The 20,636-nt window shown below is 48.0% G+C and overlaps 2 protein-coding genes across 2 annotated transcripts; both read left to right on the forward strand.

Annotated features, from left to right (window-relative positions):
- Nucleotides 1–6,900: 6,900 nt before the first annotated feature.
- Nucleotides 6,901–7,426, forward strand: MIURF (mitochondrial elongation factor 1 upstream open reading frame). Its single transcript, XM_071551801.1, has one exon. It carries the CDS (start codon nt 7,214–7,216, stop codon nt 7,424–7,426), a length of 213 nt encoding a protein of 70 aa, XP_071407902.1. The 5' UTR covers nt 6,901–7,213.
- A 3-nt stretch (nt 7,427–7,429) lies between these two features.
- Nucleotides 7,430–16,981, forward strand: MIEF1 (mitochondrial elongation factor 1). The gene is made up of 5 exons (XM_071551800.1): nt 7,430–7,603; nt 8,943–9,091; nt 9,242–9,422; nt 11,360–11,622; nt 12,724–16,981. The coding sequence occupies exons 2-5, from the start codon at nt 8,948–8,950 to the stop codon at nt 13,528–13,530; spliced, it is 1,395 nt and encodes a 464-aa protein (XP_071407901.1). The 5' UTR covers nt 7,430–7,603; nt 8,943–8,947; the 3' UTR covers nt 13,531–16,981.
- Nucleotides 16,982–20,636: the final 3,655 nt, after the last annotated feature.

Consider the following 20,636-nt stretch of genomic DNA (forward strand, 5'->3'; position numbering starts at 1 on the left):
TCCCAGCCCCGGAGAGCGTCACCAGCAAATGGCTTCATGCTCACATGCCCGCAGCTGCAGGCACTGGCTGCCCTGCTTTCCAGTGCACTGCGATGGAGGGGATTTGGCCACAGCCGTGGCAGAAGAGAGACACATTCTTGCTTTCTGGCAGTGGCACATGTGCTGGTGGCTCACAGGCACCCTGTGTCAAACCCTTCACCTGGCAGTGAGCTTTGCAGGGCTTTGTTCTGTCACTGCAAAACCACCTCAGAGGAGCCGTGCAAAACTGTCCCATCTTGAGAAGGGGCTCCAGTTCACTGAAGTGAGAGACTGATATAATGAATATAATCCATGGATGGTAGGGAGAGGAGCCTGGCTTGGGGCCAGGCTGCTGCAAGCTCTGCCTTGGTAGCTGCAGTAGGAACAAGCACATAAGAAAAAGGGAAGAGGATCAGCCCACTTCAGCTAATATTTGGGGTGTTACTGTAAGCATCTCCAAGATCCCCAAACACAAACCTTTTCCTGGAACTGAGGAGAATCTGGCAGTCCCACATTTCCAGCATTTCTGTGTGTTATTTTTTTTAAGCAAAGTGAGAAGTAAAAATAGTCTTTACTGTCTTTTCAAATACACTATAGCTATGTAAGAATGCAAATCTTTCAAGGCCATATCTCTCCTCACCCTGCCAAATGAAACACAATGTCAAACTCCATTGTTTTACTCTTACGTTTCCTGTGCCTAATAGCTTGAACATGGATCTTCTTGGATGAAGTCCATCCCAGTAACAATTTAATTTGGGAACATGTTTCACCTTTCTAAAAATAAGGAAAACTGAGAAGAAGAGCAAATAAGCTGTGTTGAATAAAGATCTAAAATGACTTCTCCAGGACTTAAATTAAAGAAATTATGTTACTCAGGGAATGTATAAAATCAAATAATAAAAGCCTGCCTCTATGCAGCAAACTCTTTCCTGGCATTTTAGCCCTGTTCTACAGTCTGGACCTTTTCCAAAAACACAGCAACAAATCATCAGTCATATTTTTTCCCCCTTCAGACACTTACTAAGAACCAGGCACACACACAAAAATAAAAGAATGTAGAAAACATCTACCCACTTCTATTTGTTTTGCGGTGTTTTTAAAGCTTTTGACTCAAACTGTTACCCAGAAGTGAATGCCAGATTACTGCAAAACCAAAACCAGACAAATTTCCCCAAATGGGATAGAAGTAAGTCCATCTAAGGACCTGTGACTTAATGGGATGCAATAGGTGCAACAGATGTGCAATAGGAGCTTTTACCTAGAAAGAGAAGAGAAGCAGCAAGATATAGTAGCCATGCCCTTCTCAGGTTATATATATGTAGGTGGAGGAGTGTAGCTCAGCAGTAGAGCATTTAACTGCAGATCAAGAGATCCTCGGTTCAAATCCAGGCACCCCCTTCTCTGCTTCTCGAAATTAGCTCAGTTGGTTAAAGTGTGGTGTGCCATTAACACCAAGGTCATATGTTTGATCTGGGCTATTCTATCAGCGGATTGTAAATAGCCCACCGATACGGTGGAGAGGTTTCCGCTTCCAGGAGCCAGGCTAGGAAAGCGACAAGCAGGGCTCCCCTAGGATCAGGCCCCTTAGAAGCGAGGGTCGGCTCCTCCCGCCCCCGGCCCTGCGACCGTCCCGAACGGAACAAGCCCGCACTTGCCAGGAGTCCACGAGGAAAAGCCAAGTTTATTGCCGCGCGCTGGCTTTTGAGGAGAGCATGGGAATTCCCCGGATGTAGGCGGGGAAGAGGGGCGGAGACGGGGCGGAGTAACACAGTTCATTGGGTACATGCAAACGAAGGGAAGGAGGGAGGGGAGGAGCGGCAAAAGGACCAATGGGAGAATGAGATGGGCGGGGAAAGTCTACCGTAGGGCTTCAGGCACTTCGAGGCAGGGACAGCCCCCGCCCGGGCTCCAGCGGCGCCTCGTGGGCGGCCCCGCTGGCAACCGCCCCCATGGGCCGGGTCGGGCCAGGACAGGGGGCTGCGACCCGGAGGGTTCTGTGGGAAGAGGGAACCCGGACAAGGAACTACCAAGGGAAAAACAACCAGGGTAGACACATTGGGGTGTATAACATTCAAACTGGGGAAACATCAATATAGGGTGTGAACATTAGAGTCCTTATAAATCTCTCACAGAGCTTCCATATTCAGGGAGCCGGGTTCCTGGACTTAGGTGTCCTCGTCTATCCATCTCTTGTAGTATTTTTGCCAGTGTATAAACCCTGGGTCTCCTCCGACACTATTCCCTTAAGAGTTGGACTCTATGATTCTTGTAGGTTGATAACCCCTTACACAAACCCAAATCCCATGTTCATACGGAATGGACTTCATTGCAGCATGTGAAGCAGCACAAGAAAGCCTGAGGACAGCATGTGCAGCCCTGCTTGGGGTGGGTGGTAACACCAGCTGCAAGCCCTGTGATCTCTGCAGACACTCCCACTGCAGAAAGCCCATGAGGCTGTCAGAGTGATGCAAAATTGCAAGGATAACAGGAGTGGTGCAGAACTGTGAAGATAATAGCACTCACTGAAGCAGGGTCTCTGAATGGCTCTGTTGTGCAAAGTGAAAAATGGGGGTGGTGAGGGGTTAGAATCTTACTAGTTAGGGAGCCATGAGAAAAGTCCCCAACAAATCCAGCCACGGGGAAATTTCATTGAAGAAACACAAGCTGTGCTGAGAATGAAGGTGGGCACGGACCAACTGTAAAAATACTACAGCAGCAATTTCAATTTGTTAGGGAATAAAACCAAGCCCCCTCAGGGACTTTGCAGCCCCTTGTAGGGGCAGCAGCTCTGCAACACACAGAAGACCACTCACTGCTGGCGGTGTTTAAGCCCCAGGGGCTGCAGGACAGGACTTTGGGGAGCTGAAAAGCCCCACTTCAGCCTCAGCAAGGCTTGGACCTTTCCCTTCTTCCCCCTATCTAATACATATCCTGAGCATGGCTTCCCAGATTGAATATTTACTGTCTGTTCTAAAATCTGTGTCTTGGCTGTAAATCAGGAATGCTCCTTGATAGGTGGCTCTGTACCAGTGGTCTCTCCTCTTTCACCACCCATCTTCCTTCCCACATGCACTCAACATCAAAGCTGCTGGTGGTTCAGAGAATGAAGCCACCTGTGCCACCCTTGGCTCTCTGCTCCTCCTGGCTTGTTGCAGCTGGAGAGCAGGAGCCCAAATGCCATTAATCCTTGTGATTTCTCTAGAAGAAAAAAGAAATACAGCCACAATGAAAGAGAGAACTGTTAAACAGGATAAGACTGCCAAAAGGCCTCCTGCAAGGTCCATTTGCTAAAAGATATTAAGGATATTAAGCCCAAGCTCAGATGGCAATGATGGGTCACTACCCATCTTCTCTTTTGCCTTTTAGAACTGTTTTCTGGCTCCTCTAAGAGGCCAGGCTTCTGTCTCCAAGCACAGTTTGTTTCCTCTGCCTGCAGAGCCCCTCCAAGATGCCATTTGCAGCTCTGAGGGTCACAGTCACCTCCCTGTTGCCAAGGGAGGGTTTGCTGGCTGGCAGCAGGCAGCACAGGGATGTCTCCCTGCCTAGTAATGGTCCTGCCCTTGCAAAATGGGTAATGGGAAGCCCTGGGCATGGCACTGGAGTTCAAGGAGCAGAGGCTACAAGCCAGGCTTGGGGACAGCCATTTGCTGCTCTTGGTGGCCATTAAAACCTGTGGCAGTGTCTGCTTGAGGGGCAGAACTGGCTGCAATCATGAGAAGACCGGCAGAGAAGTGGCATGTCAGGAGACTGCCAAGGAGGTGGGGGATTGGGGGATGTCTTAACCTTATCCTGCACACCAGCAGGGGTTATTGTGCCCTGTCACACATGTTGCCTTTCATATTTCACAAACTCACTCAGTCATTTGGGGAAACAAATGTTGTTATTGTTCTCCAGGAGCACAGCTTAGATGTGCTCCCTCCTTTCTGCCTGCCCCTTGCCACATCAGGGCAAGCAAACTCTTTCTTACAGGGACACAGGCTGGAACCACAGGGGGAACCGCATTCCCAGTGGGTCCATGGGCAAAGAAGCCATCAGGCAATAGGATTCTGGAGGAAATGGTGTGTGAGGGCCAGTATCCCATCAGGGCAGAACAAGTTTTGTGGGCACTCGGTATGTCCCCACCAGGGTAACTGTGTAGCCAGTCAGCAGAGGAGCCGACTGGGCTGGGAAACACTGGAGAGGTGGGGATGTTGCTTCACTGTCTCAAGGCATAGTTCAAGTTTACAAAGCCCACTGTGTCACCAGAGGTCTAGCACTCACATGGCAGCTGAGGTGGCATTGGTCATGTGCTGCTCTGCTGTTGCACTCGCCCTTCTCTTTGCAGGGCTGGAAGGGCAGATTGAACACTCATGCCCACACAGTGTAGGTGTGGGGAGACCACGTTGGGCAGTGGGTACAGTGCGTGACCTCCTCGCAGGGGCTGGGGCAGCTTTGTGTGGGTGGAGTAGTTCACAACACGAACACGCAGCTGCTGGCGGGTGGCCCAGGAGCTGGCAGCCAGCCTGAGGGGGAAAAGATCGGAGAGAAACACCAAAACAAGCACAGTCCAAGGGGGCCAGGCTGGGGAGGGGCACTTGGAGAGGTCCACAGTCCCTGGCTGCCATAGCAGGAGGGCAGTAAGGAAAGCCCATCATTGTGCAGCCTGATCTGGAACATCCCATTTGAAGTGCTTTGGGGGACTGTCACATGCAGCTGCTCCAGCTTTCACCCATACTTGAGAGTTTTGGGGACTGGGCTCAGCAGCACACCTGCCCAGAGGTAACAGGGCCCTGTGGTAAGGAGTGAAGAATTTCTCTGGATTAACAACCCAAGGAGAAGGCAGGAAGCCAGAAGGAAGGTTCAAAGATTGATTTTCATTCTGGCAGCAGGTTAGGGGTAGGGAATATGAATGCTGGCTCAGAGGTCCTGAATTGCCCAGTATACGAACTGATGATCTGGAAACAAAAATAAACAATATATCAAACATTTTTCAAGAATGACTCAAAGCTGTTGAGTAGTTTTTGAGGAGATCGGAAAGGACTGAGTAAAATGCAAATGTGGTAAATGGGCAACACCACACATTTGCCAAGGTTTCACTGGGCACGTGCAAAGATAGAAAAGGCAAAACAAATTGTGCAGAAGAATTACAAAGCTCCAGATGTTCTCTAGCAACTCAAGAACAAATCTGGATGCCACACAATCCCTGGTTCTGTGAGTAGCTGCAGGTTAAAAAAGCACACACAAAATATTAGCATGCAGAAGGAAGAAGGGGAGAATAATATGGAAAATATGATAATGCTATTATGTAAATCACTAGCACGGCCTCTCTGGGAATACTGTCTGCAGTTCAAGTAAGCCTTTCTCAGAAAGGGCTGATTAGGGGCATGGCAAATTCACTCACAAAGAGAGATCAAAATGATTGGGGTTGTTTATCTCAGAAAGGAAATGAACAAGAGGAGATTGGCACAGAGTGAGCCAGTCCTGAGCTTCTGGTTTTCTTCCTGTTCAATTCTATCACCGTCATATCTGGTGTCAGTGAGAAGTGTGTGAAGTGATGTAGCTCTCCTCTGTCACAAACAGTTTGCTCTTTGTCTCACAGTGTTCCCCGGGGGAGGCACAGCAGTGGTTATGTTCTATATTTTGGTAGGACCTGGGGAGGAGGAGACTGGCAAGGAGGACTATATCTATGACCCAGAGTAGGCATACAGTAGGGAGTGGAAAAAGGGGATTTGCATCCGGACAGAAGTGGCAAAGGTTCTGGCTTCAGGAGGCTCCTTCTATGAGCTCAGGTAGACCCCAGAGAAGCTGCCAGCTACTGCCCTTCCCCTGGAGTCCCTGAGACTTCCAGACCAGGCCTTGGGGTTCCTTGGAGCTTGAATTTGATAAGTTATTTTCTAGAAAGCATCAGGGTAGTCAGAGGTGCCTTGCAACACGCAGCATTAACCTGCCCTTTGCCGGGGGATGTTCAGGTTGGACATCAGGAGGAATTTCCTCACAAAAAGGGTGATTAGACATCGGAAAGGGCTGCCCAGGGAGGTGCTGGAGCCACTGGCACTGGAGGTGTTTAAGGAAAGCCTGGATGTGGCACTGAGTGCTCTGGTCTGTTGACACGGCAATATTCGGCCACAGGTCGGACTCGATGACCTTGGAGGTCTTTTCCAGCCTAATTGAGGCCGTGGTTCTGTGGCCCCGGAGCACCAAAGGAACCTGCTCAGCTCAGCCCGCAGTGCCCTGGCAGCGGCACTCACGGTTGTGCCGGGACAAGCCCTGCCCTTTCCCACGGGAACCGCCCGGCCTAGGGAAAGTGGCCGGTGCTGCGGCTGTGCCGGGTGCGAGGACAGCAGCCCCTCCGAGCGGGCCGCCACCCAGCGCCGCAGCCGCGGCTCACGGAGCAAGAGCTGCCGGCGGGACAGTTCCTCTCTAGGCCGGGCAGTTTCCCCTCCAGGCCGGGCAGTTCCCCTCCAGGCCGGGCAGTTTCTCTCCCGGAGGGGCAGTTCCCCTTCCAGGCCGGTCAGTTCCCCTCCAGGCCGGGCAGTTTCTCTCCCGGCGGGGCAGTTCCCCTTCCAGGCCGGTCAGTTCCCCCTCCAGGTCGGGCAGTTCCCATCCCGGTGGGACAGTTCCCCTCCAGCCCGGTCAGATTCTCCCCGGGACTGGCAGCTTCCCTCTCGGTGGGGCAGTTCCCCCCTAGGCCGCGCAGTTCCTCTCCCGGTGGTGCACTTCCCCTCCAGGTAGGGCAGTTCCCCTCCCGGTGGGGCAGTTCCTCCCGAACGGGCAATTCCACTCCCGAACATGCAGTTCCCCTCCCGGCCGCCAGGGGGAGGCACTGCCGCCGCCCCCGCCCCGCGCCGCTCTGTCCCCGGGGCTCGCGGTGCCATTGGCGGGCGCAGGGCCGCGGCCCCGGAAGCGGAAGAGCCGGTCTGCCAGGTGACCCCGGGAGCGGTGGCGGCGGGGAGCGGAGTGACCCCCGCCCGCGGCCCGGGCCCGCTCGGTGAGTGCGGCGCCGCCACTGCCTCCCCCGGCGGGACCGGCTGCTGCGAGCGGAGCCCTCGGCGTGCCCGGTGCCCCGGCGTCGTTAAGAGAGGCGGCCCCGGCCCTTCACGGGGCCCGGCACGGAGCGGGCGGCAGTCGGCGCGTCCCAGGCGGAGGGAAAGGCTGCCTGGGGGCCCCCCTCGGTTCCTTCCCCGTAGGTCGCCGCCCGCGCCGCACGGTTGCCCCGATGGCCGCGTGGTCCCGCGGGGCGGTGCTGGCGCTGTATCGGGCTCTGCTGCGTCGCGGCCGCGGCCTGCGCTACACCGACCGCGACTTCTACCTCGCCGCCGTGCGCCGCGAGTTCCGCCGCAACCAGGGCCTGCAGAGCCTGCAGGACAAGGAGAGGCAGCTGAAGAAGGGACAGGTTTTCCTGCAGAGCGGACTTGGCGGCCTGGTTTAGAAATTCCCTGTAGCTCACACTGGCCCCACTGCCCCCTTCTTCCCGAAACGCCCTCGCCCAGCCGGAAGAGATGATTAACATTCATCGCACACCCCTGGCTTGAAGAAGGCTGGAAGTGCTTCCACGGGCACGCCGGGAGGACTCTTCTATTCTTTTCACAAATGCATTAGGTCACAGGTAGGTCACGTACAATGATGTAACTGTGTGCTTTGTGCTGCAGTTACAGGGAGCTTTGTGAAGGTGCGTTTCTTTTTTCTGCCTGGGGATCACAGGTGACTGTATTCCTGGTCCAGCCAGGCAGGGACGTTCCTCTGGAGAGTATAGTTTGGATTTAGAAAAACAGAAGGGTCTGTTTTAAACTGCCCCAATGAGCCTGGCAGGCAGGCTGAGGACCTCTGGAACTGACTGAGGAAACAGATCTCGAGTCATGTCAGAAGAGTTTCCTGATGTTTTCCTGTAGGTTCACCGGGGATCCTCCCATAGGTACAAGGTGTGTTTTACAGAGTCACAGAATCAGTTGGGCTGGAAAAGACCACTGAGATCGAGTCCACCCTATGCCTGAACACCACCATGTCAACTAGACCACAGCACTGAGTGCCACATCCAGCCTTCCCTTTAACACTTCCAGGGACAATGACTCCACCACCTCCCTGGACAATCCATTCCAATGTCTAATCACCCTTTCTGTGAATTAATTCCTAATGTCTAGCCTAACCTTCCCTGGTGCAGCTTGAGGCTGTGTTGGCCATGGAAACTCTTTAAATTTAAATCTCAAGGTGAAATGGAAATCGAAGGACACGAAAGTACACATATAAGGAAATATTAATATTATACGTGACTTGTCTGAGAGTCAAACCAATCAGCCTTGAGGGCAGGAATAAATGTCCAGTGAAAGCAAGGGAGCCGTTCCCTTCATGGTGCATTATGGTCTCTGCTGTTGATTCTTGGGTGCCTTTGAAGTATCTGGGACCAGCCATTGTCCAGAAATTAATCTGAGACTGCCTGTCAGCTCTTGGGAAGATTATAGCTTGTTACAGACAAGCAGGTGACCATCCCTGTATCTCCCAGTCTGTGAGCAAAATTACACTCAAAAGAATTAGAAAATAAATTACCTGTGCTTTGGTTGAGAAGCCCAAATTAGAAGGAAAATACCCAAATGGTTATAGAGTTTTGCATAACACACAGAATTTTATTACAAAATACTGTGGAAGTAAATCCTACTTTCTTTTATTAAACCTGCTTCAATGACTAGAAAAACCCCACATCAAATTGGGATGTTTTCATTTGGGTAATGAATGTTGCTGGAAGCAAAGAACTGCTGTCATTGCAGAGCTTGGTCAGTGCTGTTCTGGCATGGCCAGGAACAAGCAGCTCCTCGAGGAGGGTTGAGTGGTCTGTTCCTGTGGCTCTGTGCTGAGACCTGGTGGGAGTCTGTTCCTGCGCCTCTGAGTGGGCGTGAGGTGAGGAGAGGGTTGCGTCTTTCAGCCCATTTATTTATCATTGCTGCTCTCTCCAGGGAAGATGGCAGGCGCTGGGCAGCGCAAAGGGAAGAAGGATGACAACGGCATTGGCACAGCCATTGACTTTGTGCTGTCCAACGCCCGGCTGGTGCTGGGCGTGGGGGGCGCCGCCATGCTGGGCATCGCCACGCTGGCCGTCAAACGGGTGAGTGGGCAGGACAGCTGGGGCTGGAGAACGGAGCACTGGGAGGAGGGAGTGGGAAATAAAGGGGCGTGTGGCACTAACAGTGGGCTGGGTAAAATGCAAGTGGTGGGCCCTTAAGGACTCAAACTATTTCTGATAATGCTGGTTTAGATGTACGACCGGGCAATCAGCGCTCCCAGCAGCCCCACTCGCTTGAGCCAATCGGGAAAGAGAAGCTGGGAAGAACCAAACTGGTTGGGCTCCTCCTCACGCTTGCTGACCCAGGACATGAAGACCAGCCTCAGCCGCTCCCTGCAGACCCTTCCCACTGATCCTTCGGCTGCTGACACAGGTAAGGAGCATTGTTATACTCCTGCATTACAGAACCATCCAGGCCCACAGATCCTGTAGCTGTTTAAAGGAATGCAGGGAAAAAAAATACTGTCTGGCCCAGGATTTTGATGCTTTTCTTTTAAGCAGCTCCATTGGTAACTTCAGAAATCAGAAGTCATATTAGGAACTAGTCAATAATAATCATCTATTTGCATTCTTTGTTCCTTTCATAATGGCACAGCGTTAAGCTTTATTCTCTCTCTGGATTTAATCTTTCAATGTGAATACTTACCTGTGCAGTCCTGATTAAAAGCCATTCCATTTGTTTCAAGCTCTTTGTTGCCTGTCTTTGGGCAATTACAGTTTGTTTGTGTCTTCTTAAGGGAAAGATATTCACATTGTGAATGTACTAGCAGTTCAGGAGGGTATTTCCTACATTATTTCTGCCATTTCACAAAAAAATTCTGTAATGGCATTTCCCTGTTTACTGCTGCTTATCACTGAGTTGGTCTTCATCAGGCTATAAAAAGTGTCCTGCAGTCTTCTTTCTGAGTGCGATAATAAGTAATTTACAATCTTTGTTATATGTGTTTGGTTATTTTTTCTCAACAGTTTTACTTTCTGTCCCTGGTCACTTCAGGAGGTTTACACTGGAGATTTAAACTAAAAATCAGAATCAAGCTTTTAGCTTGATTTCTGGATTCTCTGTAAGCAAGTCACCTTCAGGACGGCAATAGATTTTCTGCTGGGGAAACACTGAATAACTAGACAGCTGTATTAAATGAGGTCTGGATCTTTTGATTGAATTCCCCAAACATAAGCATTGAGGAATAAAAACATTGATGGTGATGTCTTGCATTCCTAAATTAAAAGTAAAGTAAAAGTCACTATGGAAAAATAATTTTTTTCATGGACAGGCAATGAAATCCATTTCCGTGTGGTTTTGTGAGCTATTTCATGAAAGCTCAAATTTGTCCAAAGGAACCCAGTGGGACAAGAGGCAGCAGCTGTGGAGGTTGGGTGAGATGGGTCTGCATGCAGAGCTTGTTCAGTCGTTCCACGTGTGCTATGTGGCCGAACGTCCATTACCAAACAAATCTGAGACAGCTGATTGCCTTAATGGGACCGCTCCTTAATTCTCATCAATAACTTCTGAGACTCTTGATTCATATTAAGAGAAATCTGAAAAAGACAGATGGGAAGCGTTGTCTTACTTCTTTGGGAAACCAGTCAGAAAAAAAAGGGCTTAGAGACTGTGCTGGTCAGACATTGCTTAATAAGGCAAACAACAGCATAAAGACTTGTGTTGCTGTATTGTGCCTCAGAGTGGGCTCTTGGTTTTTTTGGCCTATGAAGGTTTGAGGGAGGTTTTCACTGGAGCTGTTATTACCTGAGCTGGGATGGCCCCAAGATCTGTCAGCTCATCATCCTGATAACTGTGCTGATAGACTCCCAACAACTATTTCATTTCTAGGTGGCATGGTCTCTGATCTCATACCCAGGTCAGGACTGGGTTTTGCTAGTAACTGTAATAATCTGTTGCAATGTTAAAAACTCAATGAGATCGTGATGGTTGTTCAGGAGTGTTTTGTGCACTTGTCTGGCTTAATGTTGAAAGCTTCTGAACTGGTAACTACACCAAATTTTTCATGAAATTGAGCTGAGATACTCCCCATGTGGCCATTAAAATTACTTCCTTGTATGCAATATTAGTCTTATTCTGACTGAATTCCAAGTCTAGTAACTTGTTCTCACCTGTTTCGGTGCTCGTTGTAGTGTCTTTTGAAGTTTCTCAGCACCTCCCTTACGACTGGTACCTGTGTAAAGCATGCAAAATGTCTGCTGACAGCTTTTTGAGGCCTAGGATACTGCATTTCCATGCTGCAGATATCCTTCTGCGGAACGCTTCACAGTGAAATACTGCAGATGATCAACAGTTTTCCTTCTGTCTTGCAGACTTCTTTCAACCCACAAAGCCCAGACCATCTGTCAAGAGGAGTCAAGTGGAGCTGAAAAAGTCCCGCCTTCGTCTGTCCCTGCAAGAAAAGCTCTTCAGCTATTACCGGAGGAAGGTGGCTATCCCGGCGGATGAGCAGGCTCGGGCCAAGCAGGCAGCCGTGGATATCTGCGCGGAGCTGCGCAGCTTCCTCCGTGCCAAGCTGCCAGACATGCCCCTGCGGGACATGTACCTCAGCGGCAGCCTGTACGATGACCTGCAGGTAATTCCTGGCCCTGTGGTGGGTCCATATTCAGAAGGCTGACTGGGCAGGGGCATTTCAGGCTTCCCAGTCAGCAGTGCTGGCTCAGCATAGCATTCCTCAGGAATAAGGCCCCTGGTGTTGCCTTTCCCAGTGTGGAGCCAGGCATTGATTTCTGCAGAACTCTTTGAACAGGCGTGACCAGGGTGCTCTGGCATTGTCTACAAAGCCTTTGCTCTCTGGTGTTTTTGCTGGTTTATTTCTCACCCTTTCTTTCCTTCCCCTCTGTCTCTCCCTTTAATTGTGTTTTTCATTGCTGTTTCTCCAGTAGATCTCTGTTTTTTCTCTCTCCTTTCTATATTTTATATCTGTTCAAACACATGATATTCCCTTAGAACTCCTGTGTTACCATGTAGGTTCTTCCTTATTCTTTTTTTTTGTTGTTGTTAAATGCATGACAGACTGGATTGACCAGCAGACCTTGTTGCAGTATCTCTGTGATGGCAAGACGCCCACAGCTATAGTGAGTGATTCAGAGGCACTCTTCTTTGTTTGAGTCAGAGCTCTGGAATGGAGTGTTGAGTGGCCAGTGAAACTTAAATCTGGGGTCTTAATCACATTGCTGAAAAAGGATCTTTAATGACCTTTTTCTGAGCAATGTGGCAGACCAGGTGAGGGCAGCGTACCTAGTTGTAGCATGGCATCATTAAGCCATGGCAACCTAAGCTTGTCTAGAAACTTAATACTCTGCCTCCTGTATTAAATTGTTATGTGGTGTTGCTGTGCCCTAGGCCAGCTGCATCTCACATCCAAGGAGCTGACTTAGACCAGTATGAGGCAAAGTGATTCATCTATATGCAGTCCATGTCAGGTCTTTAAATAGTACATACCACGTAAGCACTAGCTTGGGTTATACCTTTGAATTATCCCACTTATGGTCCAAAATAGTCCTTCAGAATGCCTTTTAACAGAGGGAGGCTGTGAATCCCACACAGAGAAGAGAATGAAACAGCTGAATTCTTCTTCCAGGTTGCTTTGGACAGAAGGCTGTCTATATGTGGTGAATAAAATGAATGTGGAGAGAGAAAGCTTGTTCTTACTGACTTTTCTCTCTTGTGAAAGGTAGTGACGGCTGACCACATCCAGCTCATTGTGCCTCTGATGCTGGAGCAGAACCTGTGGTCATGTATCCCCGGGGAGGACACTATCATGAACATTCCTGGCTTCTACTTGGTGCGTCGAGAAAACCCAGAGTACTTTCCCCGTGGCAGCAGCTACTGGGACCGCTGTGTGGTGGGAGGTTACCTTTCCCCCAAAACTGTAGCAGAGACCTTTGAGAAAGTTGTAGCTGGCTCCATCAACTGGCCAGCAATTGGGAGTCTCTTGGACTATGTGATCCGTCCAGCAGCTCCTCCAGCAGATTTGACACTGGAGGTACAGTATGATCCGGATCGGCATCTTTTTATTGACTTTCTACCATCCCTGACACTGGGTGACATTGTCCTTGTTGCCAAACCTCATCGATTGGCCCAGAATGACAATTTGTGGCGACTGAGCCTGCGGCCAGCAGAAACAGCTCGCCTCCGAGCCCTGGACCAGGGGGATTCTGGCTGCCGTTGCTTGTGCCTCAAGATCTTCAAAGCAGTATGCAAATTAAACCCAGCTCTGGGTCACCTTACTGCCAGCCAGCTCACCAATGTCATCCTGCACCTATCCCAGGAGGAATCTGACTGGTCCCAGGACATGCTGGCTGATCGCTTCTTGCAGGCACTGAAGGGGTTGATCCGCTACTTGGAGTCAGGTGTCCTCCCCAGTGCTCTGAATCCCAAGGTGAACTTGTTTTCAGAGCTCACCCCTGAAGAAGTGGATGAGTTGGGCTACACCCTCTACAGCTCTCTGTCAGAGCCAGAGGTCTTGCTGCAGACGTAATGGGGCCTTACCTAGGAAAGTGTTGATAGGGTTTAGCCAATGCAGACTTTGAGTACTGCAAATTGTGTCTCCTCCACTTCTCCCTATGTTCCTCTCTCTCTCCACCACTCCTTCCTTTTGGTTTATTAGTAATTTCCTGCTGTGGAGTTGGTGCTTCCACTGAATTTCTTGGTGCTACTGGTCCATTTCCACCATCTCTGTCCCAACAGGTACCCATTGGCTAGGAAAGAGAGGCTGAAACTGCAGCTTTAAGATCTTCAGATAAATTCTACTGAAGTGTCTACCAAAAAAGTAAACCAGACTATGCACTTCTTTCTTCTGTAGTACACCTACTGCAGCAAGTCCATTTTTCTCTGAAGAAGGTGGAACTGGGCTGGTAAATCCAGTGACAATTTTAGCAGACTTGCATTGAGGTTGCTTAATTTCCTCTGGTCTGACTTTGCCCCGTATTTCTTTTTCTCTGCTGCCCCACACTGTCTCGCTTTCCTTTGGTTTTTGTCCCACTGACCCAGTCATGCAGGACAGACTGAGTGAGATGTTTTGGATAGGTTTGTGTATTGTATTTCTGAGTGGATAATGATTACACTGGCAGTGTTTAGGGCTGTAGAGCTTGGAACAGGAGAATTCCCACAGGTCCCACAGGAACCTTCTCATTCTTTGCAAGCTGGGTTCAGCATTAAAGGGCAAGGCTTGTCCAGTCTGCTGCAACACAACCTCCAGTATGGGCAATTCTCATCAAAGCTGTCATAGGGGAGGAAGGAACCTTTGTGGTCTGTCTGTGTGATGAGGCCAAAGGAACAGGGCTTGCCATTCCTGCCTAGCCAGATCTGCTGGGAATGGCCTTGCGAGCAGAGAACAAGGCAGCTCCTTAGTTGTCTCTGGCCTACAGGAAGAGAGGGTGCTTTTTGAGGGAGGGTGGAGAGACACACATAGGAGGAATTGGGATTTTTTTTTCTTTTCATCTTTTCCCCAAGAGCTTATGCCTGTTCTGGTTTACAGGAGGTGGAAACAAGACTGCATGCCTCAAAGGGCTTTGTGATAAGCACACCCAAGCGAGATGCTCACCAGCTGTAAGTCTGTGAAGGTGGCAGAACAGAACTGGTGTCATCAGCAAGGTTCTGTCCCATACACTGGTATTAGGGTACATATACAGAGCTGGCATTTAGAGATATATTAGCTTTGCCATCTGCTCTATGTGTGTTTGAGTCTCCTCCCCAGAACTGAGGCTGGCTATCCCCTTCCTCATTTCCATGTGCTGACCTTGCAGTGCTCCCAGTTTACAAATACTCCCAGAAAGCTGGTGAGGGCAACACCTTCTGCCCACTCCTGGCTATGGCTGCTGTCAGGCCATAGAATGTATACTCTGCGTTCAGCAGTCCAGCCTGCTGTCTGCAAAATGGTGGGGAGAGGGTGTTCCCCCGAGTCTGAGGCTCTGTGTATCTCAAAAGGCCATCATAGCTATCGTTACAGAAACATAGTTGCCTTGTCCCAGCTTAATCAGCTTTTTGCCCCTTGCTGTCCAGCTTCCTTAACTCATGGAGAGAGGTACTGCAGCAGGGTTTGGAGGGAGCAGGAATCCTGTTATCCTTTTCTCCTCCTTTCTTCTCAGGACTTCTCCCTTCTTTGACAGAGAAGTTTCAAGGTGAATTGCAGAAGTGGAACCACAGAAGGAAGAATTTCGCCCTTGTTTTTTTTTAGGAGGCAGTGCAGGTGAGATGAGGGAAGGAACATCTTTCTCAGACAATCCGTCCATTTTAGCCAATGTGTCAGATAGTATTCTGTAAACAGTGATAACACAACATTACGTTTTAAATTATTTAATCCTTAAGCTACTGGTATTTTCTAGACTGCCAGACATGTACTTTGAAGTTTGTGTGTGTATATGAAGTCTATAGTCTATCAAAGGTAACAGAAGTCCCATTTGTATGACTATGTGTTTTGTAAGTTTTGCAGCAGTCCGTGCTGGTCAATTGTTGATTGCTCTTCACTCTGGTTCCCAGAATTTTTCCCCTCTTCCTTTCCTTGCTCTCCACTGCCTTTCTGATGTCAGCCTTCCTACCCTAAAAACAGACAGATGAGACTTGGAGCCTGTAGGCTATTGGGGGAAATTCCCCTTTTTTAATTACTTGAAGGTCAACAAAAATATTAAAATATCTGGGTTGTCAGGAGTTCCTGCAAAATTAATTTCTTCAGTATGATGTCACTCCTCACTTGGTGCTGATTCTGGTACCGTGGTCTTCACACAGAATTGAGCAGCAATGTGGTTGGAAATTATCAAAACTAGATACAAAAAAGGTGAGCTATAAACAGGAGGAAGCCACTGTCTGAGCTGACTTGAGAACAGTTGTCACATACATATCTGTACATAGAATTGTTTACATGAATGCTTTTACTTCTTCCTGGCAACCTAATTAATTAATATTTTATGGCCATTTTTTGCTGCTATTGAGCTCAATTTGTGTATCAAATGGAGACTGAAGCTGCCTTTTTGCCTTTTCTGTAGACTCTGCTCCACTTCACTTGAATCAATCACTTCCATCATTTCTTCCCTTCAGTTTTGCCCTCCTCTGAGCTATCCACAGGCCTGTTCTCAGGAGGCAAATACTCACTTCCCTACATGTGGTCACCACATCAGGCAATAGCTGCCCTGGCAGTGACAGTCTCAGCAATGGCCAAAGATATGATGGGTCACAGGGATGCTGCAACTAGGAATATTTTAAAAGCAGGCCAGGCATAAGAGGCAGGGAAGAAGGTGTAAGGTAAGTACATGGGAAACTTACAGTAATGCTGTACCCAGCCTGTGGGTCAAACATAATGTTGCAGAGTCAAACTGTCACCTTTCAGTATTAAATGCAGTGCATGTGTTGATGTGCAGCCTGGAGTGCTGTCTTACCTATAGGTAGGCTCCTTCCTAGTCAAATCTGTAGCACAGAGCAGGAGAACCTAAAGCTGAATGTGAAAAGGGCAGCTTCCGGGCACCTTCCTGGCAGAGCAGCTCAGAGACAGATTGATTGTAAGAAACCCAGGGCACATGTTGGGCTGGTTGCTGCCTGGGCTCCAAGAATGTTTCAGTGTGTTCTGCTATAGCTTAGCTCACACAAGTTTCCAGTAAGATTGTTGTCTTACTCCCTGTAACCACAGGGTGAGGACCAACTTGCTCATCTGTGGGGTTTCACTACTGCTGAACTCCACTGCTAATCCTTCAAGTCAGATGGATTTATTTTCCTGTGTTTAAAAGCAATTATGGAAACAGGAGGCTGCTTTCTGCCCCCTGGCAAGGTGCCATTAGGGCCCTCACTCTTGGCGTGTGGGCACTGGCAGTGAGAAGTGAAGAGATGATTCCCCATCTCTCCCAGGCCTGGAGGCTGTGGATTTGCAAAGGGGAAATTCCAAGTGCATGGTCTCTGACAGAGTGCGTGGAATTCTGAAATAAAATGACTTTCCACAGTAACCTGGTTGTCTCCAGTGTGTTTATGAACAAAGGAGCATCTCTCTCTGTTTTCATCTCTGTGCGTCACCTTCATGCTGGTATAATTCTGTACCTTACCACTGCTTGGGTAATGATATGCCCCTTGCTGATTCACTTGCTTTCTCTTTGCAGCTCTGGGCACTCAACGCTTTGCAGCTTGTCTTGAGGGAGCAATCAGTTCAGTACTGCAGCATCCTGGCTCCTGGCAGCATTTGCACCAGTCACAGGATGATGTGTAATTATGGCACTGTGCCTCCCATCCTTTCTCTGATAGCACACATGCCCAGGCAGGCACCTGCTTTTCATGTGGCTCCCCAGACTTCAGAGGCTTCCTTGCCTCTGTAATACTAAACTTTCCTGTGCAGACCGCCCTGCCCTTGTTCAGTCACACCTTGGTTTTTATGTGCCAATCCTCTTCCCTGCCAAATGCACTCCTCTCTTATCCAGGCATCAGCCTTGAGGCAGTGAGGAAACTACTTTGCCAAGGGTCTGTGTCTGGTATATTGAAGCTCTTTGCAGTAAGACCCAGTGCCTGCTTGGGAAGGAGGAGCAAAAATGTTGTACATTAAATAAAGCATGAAGTGATGCTGCTTTTGATAGGTCCCAGGCTTGTTAATTCTGGGAAAATACACTACAATGACAGTGTTGTCCTGTGAGTCTTGTTTTACTAAGGATTCTAAATAACATTTAACTATTTTGGAAGATTTTTCAGAATAGAAATGGAGTCTACATTTCTAATTTCTTTTTTTTTCTGATACCACTTGCTTGTGTTGTTTTGGAGTTTTTTCCTTTAGTCCTGTGGCAGAAACGCGCAGATGAGATCAAGCACATTTCATGCCATACAGACTGTTACGGGAACAGCTAAATTCAGCTGCTCTGTGGCATCTGTGACAGGTATTACCCCCTCAGGTCAAAGCCGCTGGAACACCTAGAGCCTACAATACATGCTTAATATATGCAGTGGTTTGCATCTTTACATAAAAGCTGTCCTGGCATGAATAGGGAGGAAAGATCAAAAGATAAGTGTTTGATTAATGTAGAGAAGAAATAATTGAGCAGAGTGATGATAATTGCTTCAATTATGGAAAAAGTTGCTACAAAGAAGAAGACCATAAACAGAACTCGAGGCTGCAAGGACTCAGAATCTCTTTTGTTCTTAGCCTAAGGAACAAATAGCTTAGGAGGAAAGTGAATTTTGGAAAAAGGAAATATTTTGCATGCTTTGTTATATAACCATAGTCCTGTCCTGGATATTAATGAAGCTGAGTTTACATTTTGCTTCCTTGTTTTTGCGTCTCTTAATTTTAAAAAATAAATAAATAAATTCCAGACTGCCTATTTTGTAGCTTAAACTGGGGAAGAAAGGATGACTGAAGCCCAAATCTGAGATTATCATGCTAAAATGAACAATGAAAGGTTTTTTTCCCCCTAAATTCTTAATCACATCCATGGTTTTTAAGGTTTATTTTAATATTCTAAGCTCCAGAAAAGCTGCAGCCAGCTGCTGTTTTTTAAATTTAGTCTCATGGAAAAAATGTTGAGCCTTTTCTAAATGAGGAGTTTCTCTTTCAGGTAAGATAAGTTTGCCCACTGCCTGCACTAGATATGATTCAATGGCTCCAGCATGGCTCACTGAATCTGGGACTGGATCTTGAAATGCTGGGCTTTGCCCAGAGATGAAACAAGCAAGAAATGGGAAATTCTCCCACCTTCCAGTGAAACCCAGTATTAGCTTCCAGCTGCAGTCTAGACACTTGGGGAACTTTGAGGTATCTGGATATTGTCTTCTTTATCCTTGTCAGGCTCAGTTATGATCTGAGTTTATGATCTGATGGGGTTCAAGAAATATCCTCCCTCTATCCTTTTTTTTGTTTTCTCTTTCCTTTTTTTTTTTTTTAAGATTCAACACCACCTTAAGTAGCTCTCATTTAACAAGTGTGTCCCATACACAATCAGGCATAGCACAGTCTAAAATTTTTACTAATGTACTCTGAGAAGGACACAAGTCACAGAGCCAGAAATGTGGTAATAAGTAGGCTATTCCTGTCTTTATAGTATGTGATCCCGTGGAATAATCTTGCAGATGGGTAAGGCAAAAGAGGGTGATGAGACCAAAAGCAGGGAATATCTGATATCATTCTGTAGATAGAAAGGGTTCTTGTCATTTTACAAAGAGCAGGAGAGTGGGAGAGAGTTTGGCTCACTGAACTCAAACTTCCCATGATCTCAAGCTTTTCTAAATACTCACATGGAAGTCAGTACTGAACAAAATCACATTAAACACACTAAAAGTCAGATTGATTTTTATTTTGCTGCCTTGGTTCAATTTCCCTGGCTCCTGTGGCTAAGTAGCTCTTTGATCTGTCTATTAACACTCTGTGCTAAGCTTCTCAGGGGAAATATATATATATCAATGCTAACCACATTCTTCATGAAAAGCCTTCTCCATACAAATAATGGGCAAAAGTTGCTTGCTTGTGTTTTTGGTTTTGTTTCAGATTTTCTTTTTTTAGGCAACAGTTCTCTCAGTTCAGTACAAGTGCACTCCTTCACCTGCCTCTCACTGTGGTAGAGTTGTCACTGTTCCACAGAAGCACAGGGGTGATATAGTGCCCTGTAAAACATCCCACTATGATGATCCCAATCCTGTAAGACTCTCCTGTTGTTCTGCTCAGCATTGCAAAGGACAGGCCTAACAGGCAACAGATATGAGGGTATAGATGGCAAATGATGGACTGTGTTGGCTCTTTACCTATCCCATGACAGACATTACTGCAAAATTTGTAATGCCCTGGCAGGCTCCTTAACCCCTTTGAAAGGCAAGAAGCAATCATTCCTGGAAGCAGTATGGCAGAAAGACATTTTTGCCTTCAAATTCTTGAATTTATTTAGCACAGAGTATTGTTATGGCCTTGGAGACAATAACTGCGGCCACTTACATGGGTAATATAATGTGACTCCTGTTCAACTCCTGATTGTTTACAGCAGCAGTGATACACTGTCAGAGGGCCTGAATGCACAGAAGCAAAAGTACTACAAGACACAGTAGTCCCAGAGGCTGCAGAGCTGCAGCTCCCACGTTGCTTGTTAGAGAGGACGCTGGCAGGGGCCCAGCTCCCTGGTACTCATGGGAAGGGTGGTTTTTGCTGAGGCAAGTGCACAACCAAGGCACAAACCTCTTTTCCAAATCACTGCCTGTGGTTGTGGGAGAGACAGCAGAAAGCATCTAGCCCAGTGCCTTTTCTTGAACTATGAGCAATGGGCTAAAGTTTTGGGTTAGGAATCTTTCTCCCCTCTTTTCTTTTACCCTTTTTTTTTTGTGTTTTGTGGTTTTTTTATTTTTATTTTGTACCTTCTTTCTTGTGTAAAAAAAGACCCATCCATCACTTTGCACTAAAAAGAAGGGTGCTTGGTGTCACCAGCTGACTGGTGGCTCCCAAGCTTTATGTCCTGAGACAAAGTTACCATTTTATGATCAGACAGAGCAGGTCTGAGAACTGTGTTTCTGATAAGTGCTCAGCATCTAAATCAGTCTCACTGGGACTGTGTGACTAAGGTGAATGGCTCAAATGTTACCTTCCTGAATAGCACCTGTGTTGCCTCAGACCCAGAGATGTGTCTTGTCATCACAATGCCA

This window comes from Pithys albifrons, chromosome 3 (genome assembly GCF_047495875.1).
Source record: "Pithys albifrons albifrons isolate INPA30051 chromosome 3, PitAlb_v1, whole genome shotgun sequence".
NCBI lineage: Eukaryota > Metazoa > Chordata > Aves > Passeriformes > Thamnophilidae > Pithys > Pithys albifrons.

What these genes read in the sequence shown, in the direction of transcription:
- MIURF (XM_071551801.1), top strand. Translation starts at nt 7,214, where the DNA reads ATGGCCGCGTGGTCCCGCGGGGCGGTGCTGGCGCTGTATCGGGCTCTG.
- MIEF1 (XM_071551800.1), top strand. Translation starts at nt 8,948, where the DNA reads ATGGCAGGCGCTGGGCAGCGCAAAGGGAAGAAGGATGACAACGGCATT. An exon ending in CCACGCTGGCCGTCAAACGG is followed by an intron (nt 9,092 to 9,241) that starts GTGAGTGGGCAG and finishes ATGCTGGTTTAG; the next exon opens with ATGTACGACCGGGCAATCAG. An exon ending in TCCTTCGGCTGCTGACACAG is followed by an intron (nt 9,423 to 11,359) that starts GTAAGGAGCATT and finishes TCTGTCTTGCAG; the next exon opens with ACTTCTTTCAACCCACAAAG.